General features: G+C 35.0%; 1 protein-coding gene across 1 annotated transcript in view; it reads right to left on the bottom strand.

Annotated features, from left to right (window-relative positions):
• The window catches only part of TMEM26 (transmembrane protein 26), a 48048-nt gene that overhangs the window by 5071 nt on the left and 17604 nt on the right, over window positions 1-25373 (bottom strand). The window contains exons 3-5 of the mRNA XM_017654365.3: window positions 24641-24751; window positions 19756-19976; window positions 1766-1842 (exon numbers count right to left, since the gene is read on the bottom strand). Of these exons, the coding sequence (XP_017509854.2) occupies window positions 1766-1842; window positions 19756-19976; window positions 24641-24751 (409 nt within the window). The remainder of the gene's footprint in view (window positions 1-1765; window positions 1843-19755; window positions 19977-24640; window positions 24752-25373) is intronic.

The raw sequence follows: 25373 nt of genomic DNA, 5'->3' as shown, positions 1-25373 counted from the left end.
TTAATTCAAGGTCAAGGGCAGAAAATAATCCTTTTATAATAATGAAGGGTTCCACTTGGAGTTTTCAAACAAAGAATGCCTTAGTCTGCTAGAGACTGCAAATATTATAAAGCTGCTTTGATATGGGCAAACATAATGTACTGTTTGTTGGAAAATACAATAGTGATTCAGTCAGCAGTAACATTTGGTCTTTGTTTTTCAAACAGCTGCATAACATTATCACCCCTGAAAGTTTACAAAATTTCTTTCTTTAAATAAAAATGTTCTTAGCAAGACTATAAACCGCAGGATATGGGAGGGTGAGTATTAACAGAGTGAATGATAATAAAAGAAAACCAACATGAGATCAATAATAGCCTTTCTTAAGGAGTTAGGGGCAGGGAATGGCTCCCAGGGGACCTCCTAAGAATATTATTCACCATCTAAAGTGATGGTGCCTAGTATTCGGTCACAAGACACCAGCTGATTGGTGGGTATGGAGTGCCTTCTAGGACACATTATGACAAAATGTGTGTGTGTGTGTGTGTGTGTGTGTGTGTGTGTGTGTGTGTGTGTGATTGGCATACTTTTTTAAATGTAATTAACTAGTAAATAGATTTTTGGTGTTCCCAAAAAGCCATGGTCACTCTTTCAATCTATTCTGGTGATAACTCTGTTTCAGAAATTGGTTGTTGCTAAGGTCTGAAACATCCTCTGAAACTGGCCTATCAGAGCCATAAGATGCAGAAAAAAAATTAAGTATTCCTGTCCTAAGATTAATTGTATTCCGGAGGCAATCAGGAAGGGTGCCAATAAAAAAAAAAAAAGTCAGACTTAAGGAAAATGTAATTAATAAATCCTAGAATTTCTTCAGAGTAAAGTGGCATCCAGGGAATTCCCAAATCGAAATTCCAGGGCTCCTAGATCAATGCTGTCCAGTAGAACCTGCTGTAATGGTAAAAATATTCTATTTATTTAGTTCTATCTAATATGTAGTCACGTGTGACAATTAAGCACTTCAAAGGTGGCTAGTGTGATTCAGGAACTGAACTTTAATTTAATTTAATTTAAATTACATTTAAATTTAAATCGCCACATGTGGCTATTGGGTCCTGCACTGAACCATGCAGCTATAGCTCATCACTACTATACTAGAAATGCCTGGAAAACACTTTAGTTCTTGAAAAATCTCAGGGGTTTATATCTTTACTAAATTAAGACCAATGGGATCCCAGAGGCCACTATTAAGGAAAATTTTAATTTTCCATTTGGCCCTGAAATGGCGCTTACTTCTTGTGATGTTCTAATCCATGAGATTAACAAAGGAATGAAAATGACCCTTTGAAAATATCAAGTGAAAATATTTATATGTCACCAGCTGCATCTAAGCACTTTGCAACCACCCTTAACTTTATAAACTGTATCTTAGTCATCACAAGAATCCCCAACTCTGGTTACCACAATCAGCGCTCTGTTTCATGGATGATAAACTGAGGCAAAGATGTGTTAACTAATTCTCAGGAGGTTTTATAAATCATAAGTGATAGAATCACTGTTCAAATGAATATAAAGCTGTGCTCTGGTCCATTCACTGATCTCAGACTCATGTGCCAGAATGGATCCACACATGGCTTTCTGATTTCAATCTACTTTTCTTTAAACTGTATCAGAACTAACACCAAAATAACAAAATGATAATCCTCTCAAATGCCTCCTTAGCTCTATTACAGTTGATATTTAAGAGTTATGGTTTTCTGTTTCTTTGTACAAACATCAAGACAGTTACCTGCCAGGTCAAGTGGAAACTGCAGCATGCTCCAGGTCCATATGACGAGGATGGCATAGACCAGGGTAGGGCTATTCCTAGAATGCAGACAAAATTTTAACTTACTAATAATGCTAAGTTAAATGGCCACATGCAGAAAAGTCTGTTCTCTTTTTTTTTCTTATATTTGAGTGTACCCTATTAAACCCCTTGAGAGCTGTCAAAATATCTTGGTGATATAAGAAACTCATGAAAAATACGTGCATGATTATAATGGAATAAAGAAAAAGAAGTAAAAAATAAATCTGAGACCTAAAACCAACTTTCAAATATGCCAACATCTGTCTGTATGAATTGTGGCAAAGCATCTAGGTCCCTTATTGCTGTCTTTAGTTTTACAAAATCATGGAAACATTATGGGAGAGAAATGTTCAGACAAAAATTAGACGTGGACCTGTAAATTTATAAGGCTGACTTCAAGAAGAAGAAGTGAAAATTGTTCTAAGATCCTGAGACTCTAACTTAAAAATACATCTCAAAAGGACTAAATGATGCTCAACAATTAAAAACTCAGCATGTGAAAGAAAGCTATCTTCATTTGGAAAAATGGTGGGGAAATAAATCCAATAATCAAATATTTATTTCAGATACCAGAATATACATCAAGGAATATGACTGTTTTACTCACCACTGTATCCCTAGTGCCTAGAACAGTGTCTGACAAATAATAGACACTCAACAAACATTTGTGGAAGGAACTGTTGAATGCACAAGAGAAGGGCACATACCTGGTAGGTACAGAAATGCCACAGACCCAGAAGAATGGTCTCAAAGACTGAAACTGGAAAGAATAGAAGTTACACAAATACAAAGGATATTAAAGATGTATCAAAGACTTTATTTTAGCAAAGATACAAAAGAAGTTAGCAATTTGAGGTTAGTGGCATGATAATAGATTTTGTTGCCAACTTCTCTGTTAAGAGGGATTTTCAGATAGAAGAGGGATCGAAAAGCATCAGGGAAGAGGAATTGAAACCAAACTAAATAAGGTGATTGTAAGGGATATCTTTAAATGCTTCAAGTATTGAGGGCCTGAAAAATTAGATCTTAAAACTCTAAGAGAACTTGTAAACGAGGTTTCTAAGCTGTCATTATCTGGGTTGGCAGTTAATGGTGGAGACAAAGTTGATGACAAAAAAATGAAGTTTTAACTTTCAAAATGAAGCAGAAGTATATCTTAAACTACAAAAGGCACACCTACTATTATTCCCTATTTAGATTGCATAAATGATTATTTAAAAGATTCCTGAGAGCTCTTATGAAGAAGATAGTAATTACTAGGAATCAACACAGGTTCTCTGAGAGCAGTTGCAGTCAACTAAGATTATTTTCTCTCTCTTTTTTAAAATAAAGTTAGAATTAACAAGCAGATAGTGATATATAAATTAAGAATTGATATATGGATTTAAACAAGGCTTATGGAAAAGCCTCCATAGTGTTCTTATGAGCAAGATTAAGAAATATTCTGGGAGTGAGTACAGTTAGGTAGATTCCTAACTGCATAAATGACTCCCCAAAGGGAGCTCCCTGATGGTTTGCTGCAGGCTCTGCCTTTGTTACTGTTCTATTTCAGATCACATCAATGATGTGGTTGCTGACAATGATGGAAGGCTTCTCATATGCACATATGACATGGAGGTTGGTTGGGAAACAAATACCCCAGAAGATACACACAAGGTTCCAAAATATCTTGACAGGATGTAACTGGATGACCTAGAATAGGATAGAAGAGGTAGTATTTCACAGCAGCCCCCATAAAAAAGGCTCAGGAATTTCTCCTTACTATTATCTAATTATGAGCTCACAGTGTGACATGATTTATGATTTTCCAAAATCAAAGGCAATCATAGGTAGCTTCACAAGAAATACAAAGTCTAGAATTTTAAGCAGAAATGCCTAGGGAATGTAGTCTATAACTTTTCCCTCTTTGCAATGTCAAAGTCTATATATAGTAGACTTTCAATAAAGGCCTGCATTTTAAAATAATTTTACCTACAGGTTTTGAGCTCATACTGTGTGTTAGGTAGATTTCTACTTGTTTCCTCATACCAACTCTACAAAATAGGCACACTTACCATTTCTGTTTGGTCGAACAGGGAGGAAATGGAGGCATAGAGAGTTGAAGAAACTTGTGCAAAGTTATGTTACTATAAGTATTGGGAGCAGAAATCAAAACTAGATAGTTGATTTCATTATCTGCCCTTTTAACCATTATACCATATTATTTCCATGAAGGAAATGGAAATTTTTATCCCTGCTCTAGTCTACGATGTTCAGAATATATCTGAAATATGTATTACACTTCATGTTTTAGGAGGAACACTTAGAAAATGTTTGATCCAAAGGAGAGGGACTAGGATGGTGAAAGGACACAGAGCCAAGTTATATGTGGAGAGTTCAAGAAACAAAATTAGAGAAGAATCCTTAAGAACTTTATTTCACACATTTAAAGGGCTATCATGTGAAAAAAAGGAATTAAACATATTTCTTGTGACTTCAGAGAGCCAATTGTGGTTCAAAGGGTTTTATCTGTTCTATAAGAATCCAAATTTCATCATAATAGAGGAAAGTACTTGCTAATAATATTAACTCAAAATAGAATGAGTTGCCCCTGGGGTTAGGACATTCTCTATTAGTGAGAATTTTCAAAGAAAGTCTGGATAAAAACTTGACAAAATTTTGGAGAGAACTTTGCAACAGATGTAAAATAGATTTTTCAATACATGGTTACATTTGAAGTTTCTTCTAATCTCTAACTTCAATAATTCTACCAAAAGCTTATGTGCAATTTTGTCTGCAAGACAGCAAAAAGCAGAGTAAAGCATGAGCTCTGGTGCTAGCTTGCCAGATTTCAAATACTAGCTTCAGCCCTTGCCAGAGAGATAAGATGTGGGCCTCCAGTCTCAGATTGGTCATTTACTAGCTACATGAATATGAGTAAGTAATTAACATCTTTATGCTTTGTCTATGCACCTTCGATATGGGGATGATGATTATGATAATTGCTATTGGATTTTACATAATAATTTTATTAAGTATGTTGTCTAAATATGTTAAACATATAAAGCTCGTAGAACAGCACTTGATACAGACTAAGTACGGTAGATGACTACAAGTTAGGTATATTTTTTATTACCATGTAACCTTGAGACTTTCTCAACTTCTCTTGCCTGCCTCTATTCAGCTTGTAAAATGATGATAATGATAGTATCCACCTCGGAGTAAAGACTAAACAACTTACCACAACAAAAACCCTTAGAACAGCACTTGGTATACAGTAAGTGATAAATAAAGAGTAGTAGCAGTAGAAGTTGTAGTCATAGGTGATCATAATTTTTAAAGTCTCTGTGTCTTAATTTCCCCATTATCTAAACTAAGGAGAAATAGTAACACAATCTTAGGTCCTATATAAGCCAAACTCTAACACTACAATAATTAATGTCTGTTGTGTGCATGTGCAAGTATTATCTTAGCACACACAAAATATGGGAGAATGTGTTGAGAAGCATGTTAGTATAATTATTAAAAATAACTTTGGAAAAGATGGCCAGAAAATTTTTGAAACAGACAAATTTGTATTATTAAGTCAGACAGTAAAAGTTACTTAAGAAGGTTGAAGAGAATGTAAATAAACCACTGAGCTTCCGTGGTGAACACTAAAAGTTTGTGAAGGAATTTTGGAGTGAATTTATCCCGTATTTTCCCCATTGCGTAACTGTCTTCCCCATTGTCTCACCCCACTTTTCATGTGTAATCTCTCTTCACAAATGTCAGCTAGAAGTGTTGTGTAAGCAGACAATGGACTCTAGTCATAAAGAGACAAGACCATGAGAAGTGGAAGTGTAGATGTGAGTATCACTTCTCTACTTGGAAAATTAGGAGGATGAAAGACTAGATTTCATTGATTAATGCAGCAAATCTATTGGGTGAAAAGTAAAAATAAAGTCATACATTGCTAATTTACTTAGCTATTTCTTTTTAAGAAGTATAAATATTTCTGTGGATGAAAGATAGGCAGTGGGTAGAATTCATTTAACTTTCAAAAAAGCATGCAACAAACCTCTCCAGAGAATGGGGGCAAAAAAGAAAGCAAGGGTAGAGAAAAGAAAGAAAATGAAGTATCTAGCCCAGGAAAATGTTTCAATAAGCAAAAAGAACTAAATAAAAATAAAAATAAAATTTTGTAAACATAGGAAATTTCTCCTTTGTGTGGTCACATGCTCATAGTGAAGTAGGAGTAAGGCTATGGGAACCAATTAAGATTAGATCTTTGAAAACCAACCAAAGGCAAATAACAAATTGAGAAACATGTATTCATGAAAAACTGGTAGAACTTCAGTTCAGAACAGTGGGAATCTGAGATACTCTTTTCCTTGATATATTACCATATCCCTGCAGTAAGGCTATGTCAAAGAGAAACTGAACCAGAGTTAAATACTGAAGGAAGACTTTATTCAAGACTATCGCAATAGAGGAGAGAGACTACTGCAATAGGAGAGACAGATTGAATTCATCCCCACTGAAACAAAACAGGAGAGTTTTAGAACACTCCAGTGAGTTAGCAGAAAAGTACTACAGGACATTAGAGTGCAAGGTTGAACAAATGATGAGGACAATGTGTTTGCTAGTTGACACTGATTTAGTTAGGCTCCTATCATCCCAAAGAGACTGAGAAATAAGGATCCTATCCTTCTTCATGACCACATTTCAAAGGGATGGTTTATACATCTTCAAGAAAGATTTTCCTGGGCTGTAAACTGAAAGGAGGCTGAAAGAAGACTTACATCTCAAAGGGGCAGAGAGAGAATTTAGAGGTGCAAGTTTTACAAAGTAAATTCTCTAAGGAAACGGATATCAGAATCCTATGTTTAGTAATAAACCTTTTTAGATTTTCAAGCTAAGGGGAATGTTAAGGCTGGCTTAGTCAGTCAGACTGATCAAAACCAGAGACCCTTCATGGCCAAAGTCTCCTGACTTGATTTGTAGTGAGTGTGAAGTCCCATGTTCAGAGGCATGGTAAGTAAAAGTAATAAACGTGGTTGTAAATGAATGGGAAAGACTACAGCTTTGCTACTTTGAGGTTGCAGTCCCTGCTGAGGCTACTGGTGGACTAATTTGAAGTTTAATAAAGAGATTCCAAGAGTAAGAGAGCCATAGAAGGGCTAGATAAATTTCTTTTTAATTGGCAAAATGCAAAGCCTTTTATTTTTAAACTTCTAAATTAGAAACAGGACAGCTTAGGTTGATAATATAGTTTTCCAAGGCTGAATGTGCTCATTCTAACCTCAGTTTTTGCTTGACGTACAAAAACTTCTAAAACTCCTAGACAAGAATACTACTGTTTTGATGACTTGGATTAGATGAATTGAATAATCTTAGTTGATAACATCTCTTCGTTTCCCTTAGTAAGGGTTTAAGAAATTCTAGAACAGACTTATTCTTCTAGTCACACTGACAATTCCATTCCAAATGTCTCCTGAGAGGAGCATACTATGTACCATCTCCAGCTTTCTCACTTTCATACACTTCAGAAGTTCATGTGTGCGAAACATATGTAGAGAAGATCTAAGATGGCCCAGTAGAAATTTTAAAAATGGGTATATAATGAATCTGAAATCATAATGAAAATATGAACTTTGAATGTGCTCTCCAATCCTTACACAGATCCTTGGGCAGAGGATGGAAGTCATAAAGAGTTTGATCACAAACCCTGTCCAAATCATTGGCTGACTGTAAAATATGTAGTTATAGGTGTGACTCTAATAAGACATACTAAAAACAGAAATAAGAATTCAAAACAAAATAGAGCAGAGACCTTGATGGCTGCATTGCAAGGGGTGGTAGATTCCTCAGATTAAGTTCAGGCAATTTACAGAGACAATAAAAACAACAAGAAGAAGCCTGAGTGGTGGGCAAACCTGAGCATAGCAAACTGTTACAAAATATAGTCTAAAATTTCCAGTTTTCAATAAAAAAGTATGAGACATGCAAATAAATAGAAATATGTTACCCATAGTCAGGGAAAAAAATTAATGAATCAATAGACACTGACTCCAATGGGGTCCAGATGTTGGATTTAGCAGGTAAAGACAGCAGAGCAATTATTATAAATGTTCAAACAATGAAAGAAAAGTCTATTCCATAAATTAAAGAAAAATATTATGAAAATAACTCAATAAAATGACTATAATAATCATCTAAATAAATATAGGTTATAAAAAATGAAATAGAAATTCTAGAGTTGAAAATATGGGAAATAAAAAGGAAAATTTGCTAGGTGAATTCTACAGTAGGATTCTATGTATAGATTTGAGATGGTATAAGAAAGAATCAGTGACCTGGAAGGTAAGTCAATGTAAGTTATTCAATCTGAAGAGCAGAGTTATACAATCAATGATACAATCTGAGAAACAGATGGGAGAAAAGTAAACAGTCTAAGAATCCTGTGGAACATAATTAAGCATACATATTAGTAATTGGAGTTACGAAAGGAGCAAGGGAGAACAGAGCAGGAAAAATGTTTGAAGAAATGATGGCTGAAAATTCCTAAATTTGAGGAAAAACACTAATTTACAGATCCAAGATCAACAGTGTTGTGGTAAGATTAAAGACAAAGAGATCCACACTTAGACACATCTCAGCCAAAATACTGAAAGTCAAAGAGAAAGAAAAAATATTGAAAACAGCAAAAGAAAACTGATCCTCTTAAACAACAAAGTAACAACAGACCAATGGCTAACATCTCATCAGGAATAATGAAGGCCAGAAGACAATGGGATGATACATATAAAATACTGAAGTAAAAACTGTCAACCAAGAATTCTATATATAGAAAAACTATTTTTCAAACATGAAGGCAAAATAAACACATTTTTGCAAAAAGACTAGCAGAATTTGTTGCTAGCAGGTTTTCCTTAAAGAAACAATAAACAAAATCTTTCAAGCTAAAAGGGAATGACACCAGGAGTAATTAAAAACATGTGGGTAAATAGAAATGTAAAATAAATACACAATCTTTTCTTCTCTCAATTTCTTTTAAAAAGTACAAGCTTATAAAACAATAACTATTAAACTGTTTTGCTTTGTTTACAGCATATAAAGATGTAATATATATATATCATAATAGCAAAAAAGTGGAAAAGAAATGGAGCTATTAACTTAGAATGTGAAGTTTAAAATACATGTGGTTTTGTACCTCAGTAAAAAAGTTTAAAAAAATCAACAGAAAAAATATACATTGTAATCCCTAGAGTAACTACTAAAAAATAATATAAAAATAGAGATATTAAAATAATTTATTTAAAATAATTTTTAGAGCAGTAAATGAGTAACAGAGGAACAAAAAGTAGAAACACAGAAAAACAAGTAACAAAATGTCAGGTATAAATCAACCAAGTTAATAATTACATTAAATTTTAATGGTCTAATCACATTCTAACAGGTTAAATAATGTCCCCCCAAAATTCATGTTTACCTGTGCTTTACAATGTGATCTTATGTGAAAATAGTCTTTCCAAGATGTAATCAAGTTGAGGTCATACTAGAGTAACATGAATCTTAATCCACCAACTCATGTCCCTATAATAAGGGGAAAATTTGGAGACACTGATAGACACATTGAGGAGAATTCCATGTTCTCATAAAGAGAGACAGACATTGGAATAATGTGTCTATAAGCCCAGGGACACTAAGAATTGCCAGTAATGACCAGAAGTCATGAAAGAAGCATTGAATGGATTCTCCCTTAGAGTGTCCAGTAGAAACCAACCCTGCTAACATCTAATTTGGACTTTCAGCCTTGAGGACTGTGAGAGAATAAATTTCTATTGTTTTAACCACTCAGTTTGTGGTATTTTGTTATGGCAGTCCTAGGGAACTAATATACATCCCACCAAAAGACAAGGTTTTCTGACTAGGGGAAAAAATGCAAAATCCATCTATGTGTGGTCTAAAGGGGACACAATTTAGATGCCAACATACAAAGAGTTTGAAAGCATACTCCATGCCAATGGTAATCATAAGTGAATAGAGTGGCAAAGTTCATAGGAGACAAAATAGACTTTTAGATAAGAAATATTATAAGAGCATAATATCCTCCAGATCCATCCATGTTGTTGCAAATGGTAGGATTTGTTTCTTATGGCTGAATAGTATTCCATTGTGTATATTATGCCCAGGGAAATAAGCCAGGTGGAGAAAGACAAATGCCAAATGATTTCCCTCATTTGTGGAGTATAACAATGAAGAAGAATTGAAGGAACAAAATAGCAGCAGACTCGGTGACTCCAAGAATGAACTAGTGGTTACCAAAGGGGAGGGGTGTGGGAGGATGGGTTGGGAGGGAGGGAGAAGGGGATTGAGGGGTATTATGCTTAGTACACATGGTGTGGGGGATCACGGGGAGAACAGTGTAGCACAGAGAAGGCAAATACTGTATCTGTGGCATCTTGCTGCACTGATGGACAGTGACTGCATTGGGGTAATGGTGGGGACCTGATAATATGGGTAAATGTAGTAACCACATTGTTTTTTCATGTGAAACCTTCATAAAAGTGTATATCAATCATACCTTAATAAAAAAAATTTTTAAAAAAGAAATATTACTAGAGAAAAAGAGTGACATTTCATGAGGGGAAAAAATTAGTACATTAGGGAGATGCTTTAAAAATTAATGTCTCCACACCAAAAAACCAAGACTTAAAATACATGAGGCAAAATTGATACTAGAAAAAAGAAATAGGCAGAGTTGAAGTTTTTAATGTCCATTCTCAATAATTGACAAAATACCTAGACATAAAATCAGTAAGAATATAAAAGAATTGAACAACGTATCAACCAACTTGACATAATTGACATTTTCACAAAACTCAACCAAACAACACGTAAATATGCTTTCTTTTCAAGCACACACAAAACATTCTCCAGGATTGGCCGTATGCTAGGGCCATAAGATAAGTCTCAATAAATTTAAAGGATTAAAATAATTTAAAGTGTATTCTCAGGCTACAACAGAATTAAAATAAAAAACAACAGGAAGAAATTTGGGCAACCCCCATATGGATATGGAACACCTCACTTCTAAATAATCCATAGATCAAAGGAAAAATTGGAAGGTATTTTGAACTACATAAAACAAAAAGATATATCAAAACTTCTAAAATGCAGGGACAGCAGTGCTTAAAGGACAATTTGTAGCTTTGAATGCCATGTTAAAAGAGAATATGCTGTTTTACCTAAGCTTTCATCTTACCTAACTAGGAAAAAAAGAAGAACAAATCAAATCTATAGCAAGCTGAAGAAAGGAAAAATTAAACATAAGAGCACAAATTAATGAAGTGGAAAACAGATGAACAATAGAGAATATCAATGATATCAAAGGTTGGTTATTTTTAATGATCAATAAAATTGATGAGTTTAATAAAAAACAAAGACATAAATGACCAAACTGAGAATCAAAAAGGGGGCAAAAAAGGTGACTATACAGAAATTGATTCAATTATAAGGACTATTAGGAAAAAAATTATATAAAAAATAAGAAAACTTAGATAAGATGGAATAAGCCCATGAAACAAAAACATAATCAAAACAGACCCAAGAGAAATACAATAACTGCATATATTTATAAGAAATAATTATATAGAATTAATATTAAAATGTATTCACACAATGATGCAAGGATGATACAGCATTCGAAAATCCATCAACATCATCCACCACACATCAACAAAAAGAAGGACAAAAACCACATGATCATCTCCATAGATGCTGAAAAAGCATTGAACAAAACTGAGCATCCATTTATAATAAAAACTCTCAACAAAATGGGAATAGAGGGCAAATACCTCAACATAATAAAGGCCATATATGACAAACCCACAGTCAACATTATACTTAACAGTGAGAAGCTGAAAGCTTTTCACCTAAGATGAGGAACAAGACAAGGATGCCCACTCTCTGCACTTTTATTCAACATAGTACTGGAGGTCCTAGCCACAGCAATCAGACAACACAAAGAAATAAAAGGCATCCAGATTGCCAAGGAAGAAGTTAAACTGTCCCTGTTTGCAGATGAGATGATATTGTACATAAAAAACTCTAAATATTCCACTCCAAAATACTAGATCTAATATCTGAATTCAGTGAAGTTGCAGGATACAAAATTAATATACAGAAATCTGTTGCATTCCTATACACTAATGATGAACTTGCAGAGAGAGAAATCAGGAAAAGAATTCCATTCACAGTTGCATCAAAAAGAATAAAATACCTGGAATATAACTAACCAAGAAAGTGAAAGACCTATACTATGAAAATTACAAGACACTCACTCATAAGAGAAATGAAAGAAGATACCAATAAATGGAAAAACATGCCATGCTCATGGATAGGAAGGATTAATATTCTCAAAATGGCCATCCTGACTAAAGCAATCTACAAATTCAATGCAATCGCTATCAAAATACCAACAGCATTCTTCAATGAACTAGAGCAAATAGTTCTAAAATTCATATGGAACCATAAAAGACCCCAAATAGCCAAAGCAATCCTGAGAAGGAAGAATATAGTGGGGAGGGATTATGCTCCCTGACTTCAGGCTCTACTACAAAACCACAGTAATCAAGACAATTTGGTACTGGCACAAGAACAGACACATAGACCAATGGAACAGACTAGAGAGCCTGATATAAACCCAAACATATATGGTCAATTAATATATGATAAAGGAGTCATGGGTATATATTGGAGAAATGGCAGCCTCTTCAACAACTGGTGTTGGCAAAACTGGACAGCTACATGCAAGAGAATAAAACTGGATTATTGTCTAACCCCATATACAAAAGTAAACTCAAAATGGATCAAAAACCTGAAAGTAAATCATGAAACCATAAAAGTCTTAGAAGAAAACATAGGCATAAATCTCTTGAATGTAAACACAGGCAAAATTTCCTTGAATGCATCTCCTTGGGCAAGGGAAACAAAATAAAAAATGAAAAATGGGATTACATCATGCTAAAAAACTTCTATACAGCAAAGGACACCATCAGCAGAACAAAAAGACATCCTACAATATGGGAGAATATATTCATAAGTGATATATTAGACAAGGGATTAACATCCAAAATATATAAAGAATTCACATGCCTCAACACCCAAAAAGCAAGTACCCCTCTTAAAAATTGGGCGGGGGATATAAACAGTCACTTCTCCAAAGAAGAAATTCAGATAGCCAACAAGCACATGAAAAGATCCTCCACATTGCTAATTATCAGGGAAACGAAAATTAAAATCACAATGAGACATCACCTTACACCAGTTAGGATGACCAATATAGAAAAGACTAGGAACAATAAATGCTGGCAAGGATGCGGAGAAAGGGGAACCCTCCTACACTGCTGGTGGGACTGTAAACTAGTTCAATCATTGTGGAAAGCAGTATGGAGGATCCTCAAAAAACTAAAAATAGAAATAACATTTGACCCAGGAATTCCACTCCTATGAATTTACCTGAGGAAAACAAGATCCCTGATTCTAAATGACATATACACCCCTAGTTTCATCGCAGCACTCTTTACAATAGCCAATATATGGAAGCAACCTAAGTGCCCATCAGTAGATGAATCGATAAAGAAGCTGTGGTACATATATGCAATGGAATGTTATTCAGCCATAAGAAGAAAACAAATCCTCCCATTTGCAACAACATGGATGGAGCTAGAGGGTATTATGCTCAGTGAAATAAGCCAGGTGGAGAAAGACTAGTACCAAATGATTTCACTCATCTATGGAGTATAAGAACAAAGAAAAACTGAAGGAACAAAACAGCAGCAGACTCACAAAACCCAAGAATGGACTAACAGTTACCAAAGGGAAAGGGACTGGGGAGGGTGGGTAGAAAGGGAGGGAGAAGGGGAATAAGGGGCATTACGATTAGTACAGATATTGTGGGGGGGGCATGGGGAAGGCATTATAACACAGAGAAGACAAGTAGTGACTCTACAGCATCTTACTATAGTGATGGACAGTGACTGTAATGTGGTATGTAGTGGGGACTTGATAATGGGGGGACTCAATGTTGCTCATGTGATTTTATATTAATGATACCAAAATAAAAAATAAATATATACATTTTTTAATAAAACTGCCATATTCTTTGGGTATTCTTATAAAAAACGTATTCCCACAAACAAAAGTCTAGACACAGATGGCTTCATAGGTGAGTTCTACAAAATACTTAAAGAAGAAATAACACCAATTCCATAGAAAGTCTTGGAAAAGAAAGAAGAGATGCTCCTGAGGTATTCATTGAGGCCAGTATTACCCTGATACCAAAGCTAGAAAAGGATATCATTAGAAAATATTACTACAGATCAATATGCCTCATGAGAATAGATGTAAAAATTAATAAAACATTAGCAAACCAAACCCAGAAACATATAAAAAGTATTATACACCATAACAAAGTGACTTATTCTAGGATGTTAGGCTTGGTTTAACATCTGAAAATTAGTTAATATAATACACTATATTAATAAAGAACAACTACCACACTTAATAAAAACAAGAAAAGGTACTTAAAAAAATGCATTGTCCATATAAGGATGGAAGGAAGAGAGAGAGAGGGAAAGAAAGAGAGAAGGGAAGGAGGGAGGGAGGAAGAGAGAAAATAAAGTCAGTAACCTAAAAATAATTAGGAATTTCCTCCAATGATCAAGGACATTTATAGAGGATATCTGTGCAAAACCTATATTTAACATCATCCTTAACAGAGGAAGACAGAATGCTTATTCTTTGTGATTGAAATGTCCACTCTTAATACTTCTATTCAATGTTGTATTAGAAATTCTAACCAGTGCAATAAGGCAGAAAAAGAAATCAAAGGCATCTGGATTAGAAAGAATCAAAACTGTTGTTACTTACAAATGGCATTATCCTGTATATGGAAAAAAAAATCCTAAGGAATCTACAAACCTAATAGGCAAGTTTAGCTTGGTTGCTGGGTACATAATTATCATAACAAAGTCAACTGTATTTCTACAGTAGCAATAAAAAGCATAAAAATGATATTAGGTAAGAAAATGAGGAAATAATTTCATTAAAAAGAAAAAAATAATTAGGAATAAATTTAGGAAAACCAGTGCAAGTCTTATACATTGAAAATTACTGAAAGAAATTAAGAAATATCTGAATAAATGATGAAATAGTTCATGTTCACAGACTGGAAGACTTAATATTAGGATGCCATTTTTTCACAAATTGATGCTTAGATTTAATATAATCCATATCAAACCAGGATTTTAAAAATAGAATTTGAGAAGCGGATCATAAAGCTATATGGAAATACTAAGAACCTAGAATAGCCAAAATATTTTTTGAAAAAGAACACTGTTAAGCACTAACAGTATCCAGTTTCAAAACTTACCATAAAACTCCAGTAATCACAATAGTGTTATACTGTCATAGGATAGTGATATAGAGCAATATAGCACAATAGAAAGTCCAAAACACCCTTCCATATTGAGTCAATTGATTTTTGACTAAGATGCCAAGGCAATCAAATAGAGAAAGAAGTCTTTCAACAAATGGTGCTGACTCAATAGGTTCCAACTGGGACACAAAACAGTGCTGGGACAATGCCACAAAAACAAAACAATACAAGACAAAACACAAACTTAGACCATTACCTCACAGTACACAAAAATTAACTTAAAATATTACAGAGAAAAATATTTGTAATTTTAGGTTAGGAAAATATTTCTTAGATATGACACCCAAAGCAGTACATAAAAGAAAAAATTGATACATAGGACTTCAGCAAAAATTTTAAAAAGTTGTTCCTCAAATGACAAAAAATGAAAGAAAAACTGTGTACTGGGAGTAAACATTTACATTTATGTATCTGATAAAGGATTTGTGTCCAGAATATATAAAGAACTCTTACAACTCAGTAATAAAAAAATCAATCCAACAAAAAATAGGCAAAAATTTGAGCAGACAGTTCACCAAAGAAAATAAATGAATCAGTACATGGAACAATGTTCAACATCATTATTCATCACTCATTAGGGAATGTGAATTAAAACCACAATATGATACTGCTATGAACCCACTAGAATGGTTATCATCAAAAAGACTGAAAAAAAGTGTTGGTAAGGCTATGGAGAAAATGGAATATAAGAAGGTAAAGCCAGTTTGGAAAGCAGTTTGGCAGTTTCTTAAAAAAATTAAACATGTACTTAATATAAAACCCAGTCATTTTAGTCCTAGGTATTTACCCAAGAGAAATGAAACATCCATACAAAGGACTGTAAGTGTATGTTATAGCAATATCATTCTTTTTTTTTCTTTTTTAAATTAAGGTATGATTGATATACACTCTTATGAAAGTTTCACATGAAAAATAATGTGGTTACTACATTTACCGATATTATCAAGTCCCCACCCATACCCCAATGCAGTCACTATCCATCAGTGTAGTAAGATGCCACTGATCCACTATGTGCATAGTCACTATGAACCACTAGGTTCATTCTTGGAGTCTCTGAGTCTGCTCCTATTTTGTTCCTTCAGTTTTTCTTCATTGTTATATTCCACAAATGAGGGAAATCATTTGGCATTTGTCTTTCTCCACCTGGCTTATTTCACTGAGCATAAGGTCCTCCAGCTCCATCCACGTTGTTGCAAATGGGAGGATTTGTTTATTTCTTATGGCCGAATAGTATTCCATTGTGTATATGTACCACCTCTTCTTTATCCATTCATCTACTGATGGACACTTAGGTTGCTTCCGTATCTTGGCTATTGTAAAAAGTGCTGCGATAAACATAGGGGTTCATATGTCTTTTTGAATCTGAGAACTTGTATTCTTTGGGTAAATTCCAAGGAGTGGGATTCCTGGGTCAAATGGTATTTCTGTTTTTAGTTTTTTGAGGAACCTCCATATTGCTTTCCACAATGGTTGAACTAGCTTACACTCCCACCAGCAGTGTAGGAGGGTTCCCCTTTCTCCGCATCCACACCAGGATTTGTTGTTCTTAGTCTTTTCAATGCTGGAGATCCTTATTGGTGTGAGGTGATATCTCATTGTGGTTTTGATTTGCATTTCCCTAATGATTAGTGATGTGGAGCATCTTTTCATGTGTCTGTTGGCCTTCTGAATTTCTTCTTTGGAGTACTGTCTCAGCAATATCATTCTTAATAGCAAGAAAATATCAGTACACGCCTGTATCAATTACTGAATGGATAAATAAAATGTGGTATATACATGGAATACTGTTCAGCAAATCAAAATGAGCTAACTACTAATACCTTCAATAATGTGAATGAACCCCAAAAACATTATGCTAAGTGAAAAGGCCAGACACAAAAGACTACACATTTTATGATCCCATTTACATGAAATATATTGAAAAGGAAAACCTAGAGGCAGAAATCTTATCGGTAGTTGCTTAGGGATGGCAGTGGGAGTGAGAATTGACTGCAAACAGCCTCAGGGAATCTGGATTCTGGTGATGGTTACACAACACTAAAAATTTGTTAAATATCATTGAACTGTAGAATTACAATAGTTGAATTTCATGGTGTGTCAAGTCAAGCTGCTAAGAAAAATTTTCAGTATCTCACCAGTCCATGTAAATTCATAAGAATTAGACAGATGAACTGCATACAGAATGAAGTTGATTTAAAAATATTTGAGGAAAAAGAGGTAGACATCATTGAGATGTAGACATGATTGCCGACTTTTTCCTAAATCGGTCAACTGAAATTATGGACTAAAATCAAAGAAAAAATAAAATGCTGTAATAATAGGCAGTGCTAAGTAGGTTATAATGAAGTAATACCCTTTGTCCTTTACACATATATTAAATTTATTCTTCATGATTTTCTTTTTGAGGCCAAAAAAGGGACAGACATTTGAAGTGTCAATTCTTGCAGACTAGATGGGACCAGAGACAAAATCAGAACTTGGGAGGTGGATTTGAGAAGGGAGAAATAATTCTAGGTTCTTTCTGGGCCTTGATTTTGAGTCCTGAATGTGATACAGACACACAAGAGTGGAGCAGAAACTATGTACAGAAAGTCACTGGGTCACTGACACAATGAAGTTATACTAAAATAAAATTACTTCAGTCTGAGACCATGAAACCTGTAAAGATATTTAAAAATAACAACTATGTCATAATTTAACCAAACCCATTCTTGGGACATGATATAAGTTTTAAATAAGAGAAAAAAGATTTATGAAACTTTCACATTAATATGTAGGTGGCAGAAGAAATTACTGAACTGAAATTAGCTGGATCAGGATAGGACTGTGTGTCTTTTCTCTTATCAGTTGCTCACCATTTGCTCCCCAACGTCCACCTAGCACCTGGCCTGCCACATATTAGATAATTAATCAGTAGATAGTGAATGAATGAATATCTTGTGATTTTTCAAGGTTTTGTTTTACTGAAACATTAAGATTTTAATCATTGACTTATTCAATATTCAACACTTGTTGGCAAACACTGATCTAAAAAATGCCCCTTGGTGTCACTGTGGATGGGCACAATAAACAGACTTTTAAGATAGCTGAGTTTGGCATTTCTCACATATTTATTACCAGCCTCCCAAAACATATCCCTCCTGAATAGTCCATTTCCTACCCTTCATTCCTTCCATCTCCCTAGATACTAGCATGTATGTACTTATTTCTATCTAGGTGTAATTACCCATCTTTTTTTTCTCATGTTCCTGTCATTGTGCCTGTAGTTATTTATTGTTTTTATGAGTTTGGTCATGATTTCTTCATGTTTTTCTTGTAACCCCATTGTGTTAAAAGTGTTCAACAGTGTCTGAAAATTTATAGTGTAAAGCATTGACCAAATTTAAGGTATTAAAGACACAGAATTAAAGTCAACATTTTGAGGACAATGATCAGTTTATACAGGATTCTTCTCAAAATTCTGATTATTGAATAAGGTATAAGAAAAATTAGTATAAATGAAATAGGAAATGATCATGTCAAGTAGCCTATGGTTATAGATATACTTTGTGCTGTTATTGGGATAGTAAGTTAACTCAGTAAGTCAATGTATTTTGCTCAACTTTACATTTCATTGTTTGAGAAACACAGCATAAAGTAAACTGTAGCATTAAAAGCCAGACTCATTGCAATTTATTTTTATAGCCTAGTGCAAAACAACCCTAGCTGAAAGTACATCCAGGCGCCGAGACTGAAATCCCTGAAGGTGAGCTAGTAGTTCCATAAACGGATGTGATCATGGATGCTGAGTTTATTTGCTTGTGGCAAAAAGAAAAGTACCAACTCAATAAGTTTTAATTTATAAGCATCTATACCAGAAAGCCTTTGGGCACTTTGAACGAAACTGACTAAAAATAAAATTTAGTAAGATAAAACCTAATCTACCCTCTTCTCCATTCACACCAGGGGATAGAAATTCACCAACTGTGTAGGAGAGAGATTTCTCCATGTGTCCTCTCGGTGCTTTTCTGGACTTGTAGCGAGGTTCTGCTCTAGAAGAGAACCTTATGATTGCCCACCTTCCTGGACACTTGAGAATGCGAAAGGTGAAGGAGGAGCTAGGGATGGTCATTCCACCTCCAGAAGGTTTTCAGATAATATGACCCCCCACCTCTCTCTGGTCATACAGACTTGTAGAGCTTTACTCTTCTATCTCACCCATAGGCAGTAGCATTTGCCTCCTTTCTCTAGCAGGAGCTTCCTATATGCATCTGTCTCTCTCTCTATACATTTATACATAGACATATAATTACAGACACACTGGGGGATGGTACCTAATATCTAGCTGAACAGAAAATTCCATGATTCTACCACTGGACATCTGATATACAGAAATATCCTTATTCATGCAGAATATTAATGATAGAATGAAGAGACAAATGTGTGGGCCTGAAAAGAAGGTCATCTCATCACAGGGCCTTCTTACCTCACGTTTTGTTCTTCCAGGGTCTCACTTGTGAATTCCAGTATGTCAGCAGCTGTCCCCACAAACATAAGGAGAAGTTGAGAGAGTTGGTCCCGAGTGATCCCGCCTCCAATGGGAAGAAGCCATCTTCCAATTATTAGCATTAACAAGAACGTCTGATGGAGTCCCAAAGTCCAAACTTTCTCACATACTGTAGATAAGTTATTTACAAAAACTTTGGCCTGTTTAACAGAAATGTCATACAGACAGAAGGATTATGAGCTACCACTGCAGAAAGAAATGCTTTCTTCACCATGGCTTTCAATCAGGAGCTTTTGTGGAAGGTCATTTTCAGAAAATGACTATTCATTTACTAGAGAAAGTAAAACTCCTTTCAGATGAACACTCTAGGAAAACAAAAAAAAAGCTATGCTTGCTAGTGGGGTTATACCATATGATATTTAAAGAGCCAACTTTATGATGTTTTAAAAGATCATATTTCATTTTATTGTACTCTGTAACAAAGTATAACACACAGCTGAAATTTTTAAATACCATTTTAAAATCATGAAGAAGATATCTGTGTTTTTCTTTCAGAGATTTCAATTCTAAATTTCCTAATCTGGGAATATTTTAACATGGCACGTATCTCCTCTTTTGTTTTTATTGCTTTAAAATACTACTATATCAAATGAGAAGATATATAATGATGTTTATTTATTATCTAAATTTAAAGAAAGAGAAGAACTATAATGTTACTGTTTTTTTCTGAATATTTAACATATCCTTAAAAAAGCTATAATCTAGCAACCAGATTTTATTCTGCCCTTATTCTTGGACTCTGAGATAAATTTATAATCCGTTCATGTACTCTGGATTATAACTTTTGCACACTTAACTTTTAAGTAAGTTTTAAAGTATATTGTTGCCCTTATAGGTTATGATCTTCTAAAGACTACAGGGATGGGTATAGGTCTTAAGCAGACTGGATTGTGATTCCAACTGATTTACAGAAATGCCTTAACTGTGTTTGTGTAAAATCTGCTTAGCCTTCTTGATCACTTGCTGATGTCATGTGTAAAGGATAACAGAGGGTAAGAGACAAGGCAGGTGCTGCCTGACTAAAGTCATACAGAAAGATCAATAATCTTTGATTTGCACACTACTTTATATTTCTTCTATGAGACTTCACATACATCCTATTTAATTCTTACAGGAAGCATACTAGCAGGGTAAATATTAATAGTTTCAATTGTCAGATTAAAAAAACTGAGATACAGAGATTAAGGAATTCATTCAAAGTGATACCAGTAAGCTATGATTGGAGCTTGAATTTGAACCCAAAGATAGTTCTATTAAAAATTCATAGAATCAGAGAGGGATTAAAGATGGCAGCGTGAGAGGAGAGACAAAGGCTTCCTCCTAAAACTGGATACAATTAGAAAATTTAATTGGCGCAACTAATCCTGAGAGAGAACAGGAAAGAGGACGGTGTCAGACTGCACACACCTGGAGAAAAGAGCAGACCTCACTGAACAGGGTAACATACCAGAGCTGTGGCTCCACCAGACCGGAGCCCCTCTCCCACCCCAGCTCACCAGCAGGAGGAAGAGAAACAGAGCAGGGAGGGAGTGGAAGGCTTGGGACTGCTGAATACCTAGCTCCGGAGATCTGCTCTGGGAGCACAAACCTACATTTCATGGTGCTTTCATGAGAATCGCATGACTACTGGGTTTGAAAGTTAATACAAGCAGAGTTCCTGGGGAGACTGGGATTCCGGCTGCTTGTGGAAAGCAGGGATCCATATCCGGCTGCTCTGGGACAAAAACATACCTGTGTGACCAGCCCACTGGCTCAGGCAGTGGAGACAGGCACAGCAGCCAGGAGGCGGGAACAGCTCTTTCCTCCCCCAAGGCACCAGTACCGCTCTCCTGCAACCCCCAACATTGCTTCAGGGGCTGAGCAGCTCCAGAATAGAGCTTCTGGACACTAGAGGGCACCATATACAAACATGAAACATCAAAGGAACTTTGCCCAGAGTAAAATTATTAATACAACTCCAGAGAAAGATTTAAATGATATGGACCTCATGACTCTTCCTGAAAGGGAGTTCAAAATAAAAATCATCAACATTCTAATGGAGGTACGGAAAGACATCCAAGAACTCAGGAATGAATTCAGGTCGGAGATCCAATCATTGAAGAACACGATGGAGGGTATTAAAAGCAGGTTGGATTCAGTGGAGGAGACAATAAATGAAATAGAAACTAGAGAAGAGGAATACAAAGGAGCTGAGGCACAGAGAGAAAAAAGGATCTCTAAAAATGAAAGAATATTGAGAGAACTGTGTGACCAATCCAAATCTGGGAATATTTTCCAAGCGGAACAATATTCACATTATAGGGAAACCAGAAGAAGAGAGAGAGAAAGGGATAGAAAGTGTTTTTGATGAGGTAGTTGCTGAAAACTTCTCCAATCTGGGGAAGGAGATAGTCTCTCAGGCCATGGATATCCACAGATCTCCCAACACAAGGGACCCAAGGAAGACAACACCAAGACACATAGTAATTAAAATGGGAAAGATCAAGGATAAGGAAAGACTGCTAAGAGCAGCCAGAGACAGAAATAAGATCACATACAAAGGAAAGCCCATCAGGCTAACACCAGACTTCTTCACAGAAACCTTACAGGCCAGAAGGGAGGGGCATGATGTATTTAATGCCATGAAGCAGAAGGGCATGGAAACAAGATTACTTTATCTGGCAAGATGATCATTTAAATTTGAAGGAGGGATTAAACAATTTTCAGATAAGCAAAAGCTGAGAGAGTTTACCTCCCACAAACCATCTCTGCAGTCTATTTTGGAGGGACTGCTATAGATGGAAGTGTTCCTAGGGTTGGATAGCTGTCACCAGAGGTAGTAAAACCATGGTACGGAGGGTGGAGCAGCTGATTGCAAGGCAAATGCAAAATTAAATTGACTATCCCCAAAGTCAATCAAGGGATAGACAAAAAGTACAGAATTTGATACCTAATATATAAAGAATGAAGGAGGAAGAAAAAGAAGGAGAAATAGAAAAGAACCTTTAGATTGTGTTTGTAACAGCATATTAAGTGAGTTAAGTTAGACTCTTAGATAGTAAGGAAAGTAACCTGGAACCTTTGGTAACTACGAATCTAAAGCCTGAAATAGCAATAAGTACATACCTATCGAAATCACCCTAAATGTAAATGGACTGAATGCACCAATCAAAAGACATAGAGTCACTGAATGGATAAAAAAACAAGATCCATCTATATGCTGCTTACAAGAGACTCACCTCAAACCCAAAGACATGCAGACTAAAAGTCAAATGGAAAAAGATATTTCATGCAAACAATAGAGGAAAAAAAGCAGGTGTTGCAGTACTAGTATCAGACAAAATAGATTTCAAAACAAAGAAAGTAACAAGAGATAAAGAAGGACATTACATAATGATAAAGGGCTCAGTCCAACAAGAGGATATAACCATTCTAAATATATATGCACCCAACACAGGAGCACCAGCATATGTGAAACAAATACTAACAGAACTAAAGGAGGAAATAGACTGCAGTCCATTCATTTCAGGAGACTTAAACACACCACTCACTCCAAAGGACAGATCCACCAGACAGAAAATAAGTAAGGATACAGAGGCACTGAACAACACTCTAGAAAAGATGGACCTAATAGACATCTATAGAACTCTATACCCAAAAGCAACAGGATACACATTCTTCTCAAGTGCACATGGAACATTCTCCAGAATAGACCACATCCTAGACCACAAAAAGAGCCTCACTAAATTCAAAAAGATTGAAATTCTACCAACCAACTTTTCAGACCACAAAGGTATAAAACTAGAAATAAATTGTACAAAGAAAGCAAAAAGGCTCACAAACACATGGAGGCTTAACAAAAGCTTCTAAATAGTCAATGGATCAATGACCAAATTAAAATGGAGATCCAGCAATATATGGAAATAAATGACAACAACAGCACAAAGCCTCAACTTCTGTGGGACGCAGCGAAAGCAGTCTTAAGAGGAAAGTATATAGCAATCCAGGCATATTTAAAGAAGGAAGAACAAACCCAAGTGAATAGTCTAATGTCACAATTATCAAAATTGGAAAAAGAAGAACAAATGAGGCCTAAAGTCAGCAGAAGGAGGGACATAATAAAGATCAGAGAAGAAATAAACAAAATTGAGAAGAATAAAACAATAGAAAAAATCAATGAAACCAAGAGCTGGTTCTTTGAGAAAATAAACAAAATAGATAAGCCTCTAGCCAGAGTTATTAAGGGAAAAAAAGAATCAATACACATCAACAGAATCAGAAACGAGAAAGGAAACATCACGACGGACCCAACAGAAATACAAAGAATTATTAGAGACTACTATGAAAACCTAAATGCTAAGCTGGAAAACCTAGAAGAAATGGACAACTTCCTAGAAAAATACAAACTTCCAAGACTGACCTAAAGGTTGAACTTCCCAGTTTTATTAATATAAACACCTAAAATATATATAGGACAGACCCAAATCTTTTAATATATCATTCCTTCACAAGTACATGTATCTCTCTTTGTGCATATATTGTCTGACCTAAGGGTTGAAGGATTAAAAGGCTTCTTAATGCTTCAAGTTAAGTATATATCTATTTATATAATATGTATATATACATACATATATATATCTGCCTATTATGCATGTTAAATATGTTTAATAAATATAAAAATATGATTATTTTGTGAATTCCTGAGCCAAACAATTGTCAGATATCCTTAGGAAAGAATGAGCTGAAAGGTGTAGAGCATGTTATCCTCCTTAAGTGAGAGGATGATGTGCTCTATCCTCATATATATGATGGAAAAAGTTCTTACCGTCTCAATGAGATCATCTGCTTCACTGGTTTGTTCACTTGACATCAGAGTTTGATTGAAGTCTTTGCCACTGTTATTCTGTAACATTCCTTCAAATTGGCTACTGCAATACTAAGAATTTTGTAAAAAGGCAATTATGTCAAAAAATACCACAATTCGTAAAAATTTAATATGGCTTCAATGTATCTAAGAGATTATGAGCAGATATGAAGAGTTTAAATGGTATGCATAAATATTTCCAAAAATCAAATTATAGGGTTGAAAAAGAAAACTGCTTTCCAGTTATTATTAGAAGAGTGTCAACTGCACATTTTATTTTTCCACAAGTCTATGAGGATGTAGACACTCTGAGTTCATTGTGAAAAGCTATAGAATTTTGGATAGATAATTGGGGTTCCTTTCCTGAACTTTGGAACAGTTGTATGACAAACAAGAAACTAACGACAGCATTAAACGTGTATAATTCTGGTAAAAGCTTTCATTCCAAGAATTTGTTTTTTGTCTAGAAACCTGTTTATCAAAAATGGCATTTGCTTAAGTAGGTAAGTCAATTATTTTCAGTCCTTCCAGTTAAGCACTGTAAGAACCAAAAAAATTACAGACCCACCAAAGTATACATGTTAGTGTCAATTTAGGTTTATAAAAAAATTGACAGTGGACTAAACAAGTGATTTTTCTTCCCTTTATTGTTGCTTCATTTTGTATGTAAATTTCTGTAAGTGAACAATGCATG

The sequence above is a fragment of the Manis javanica genome, chromosome 7 (assembly GCF_040802235.1).
Source record: "Manis javanica isolate MJ-LG chromosome 7, MJ_LKY, whole genome shotgun sequence".
NCBI classification, from domain to species: Eukaryota; Metazoa; Chordata; class Mammalia; order Pholidota; family Manidae; genus Manis; species Manis javanica.
Note: the sequence above shows the minus strand (reverse complement) of the source record. Positions and strands in the feature narration are given on the sequence as shown.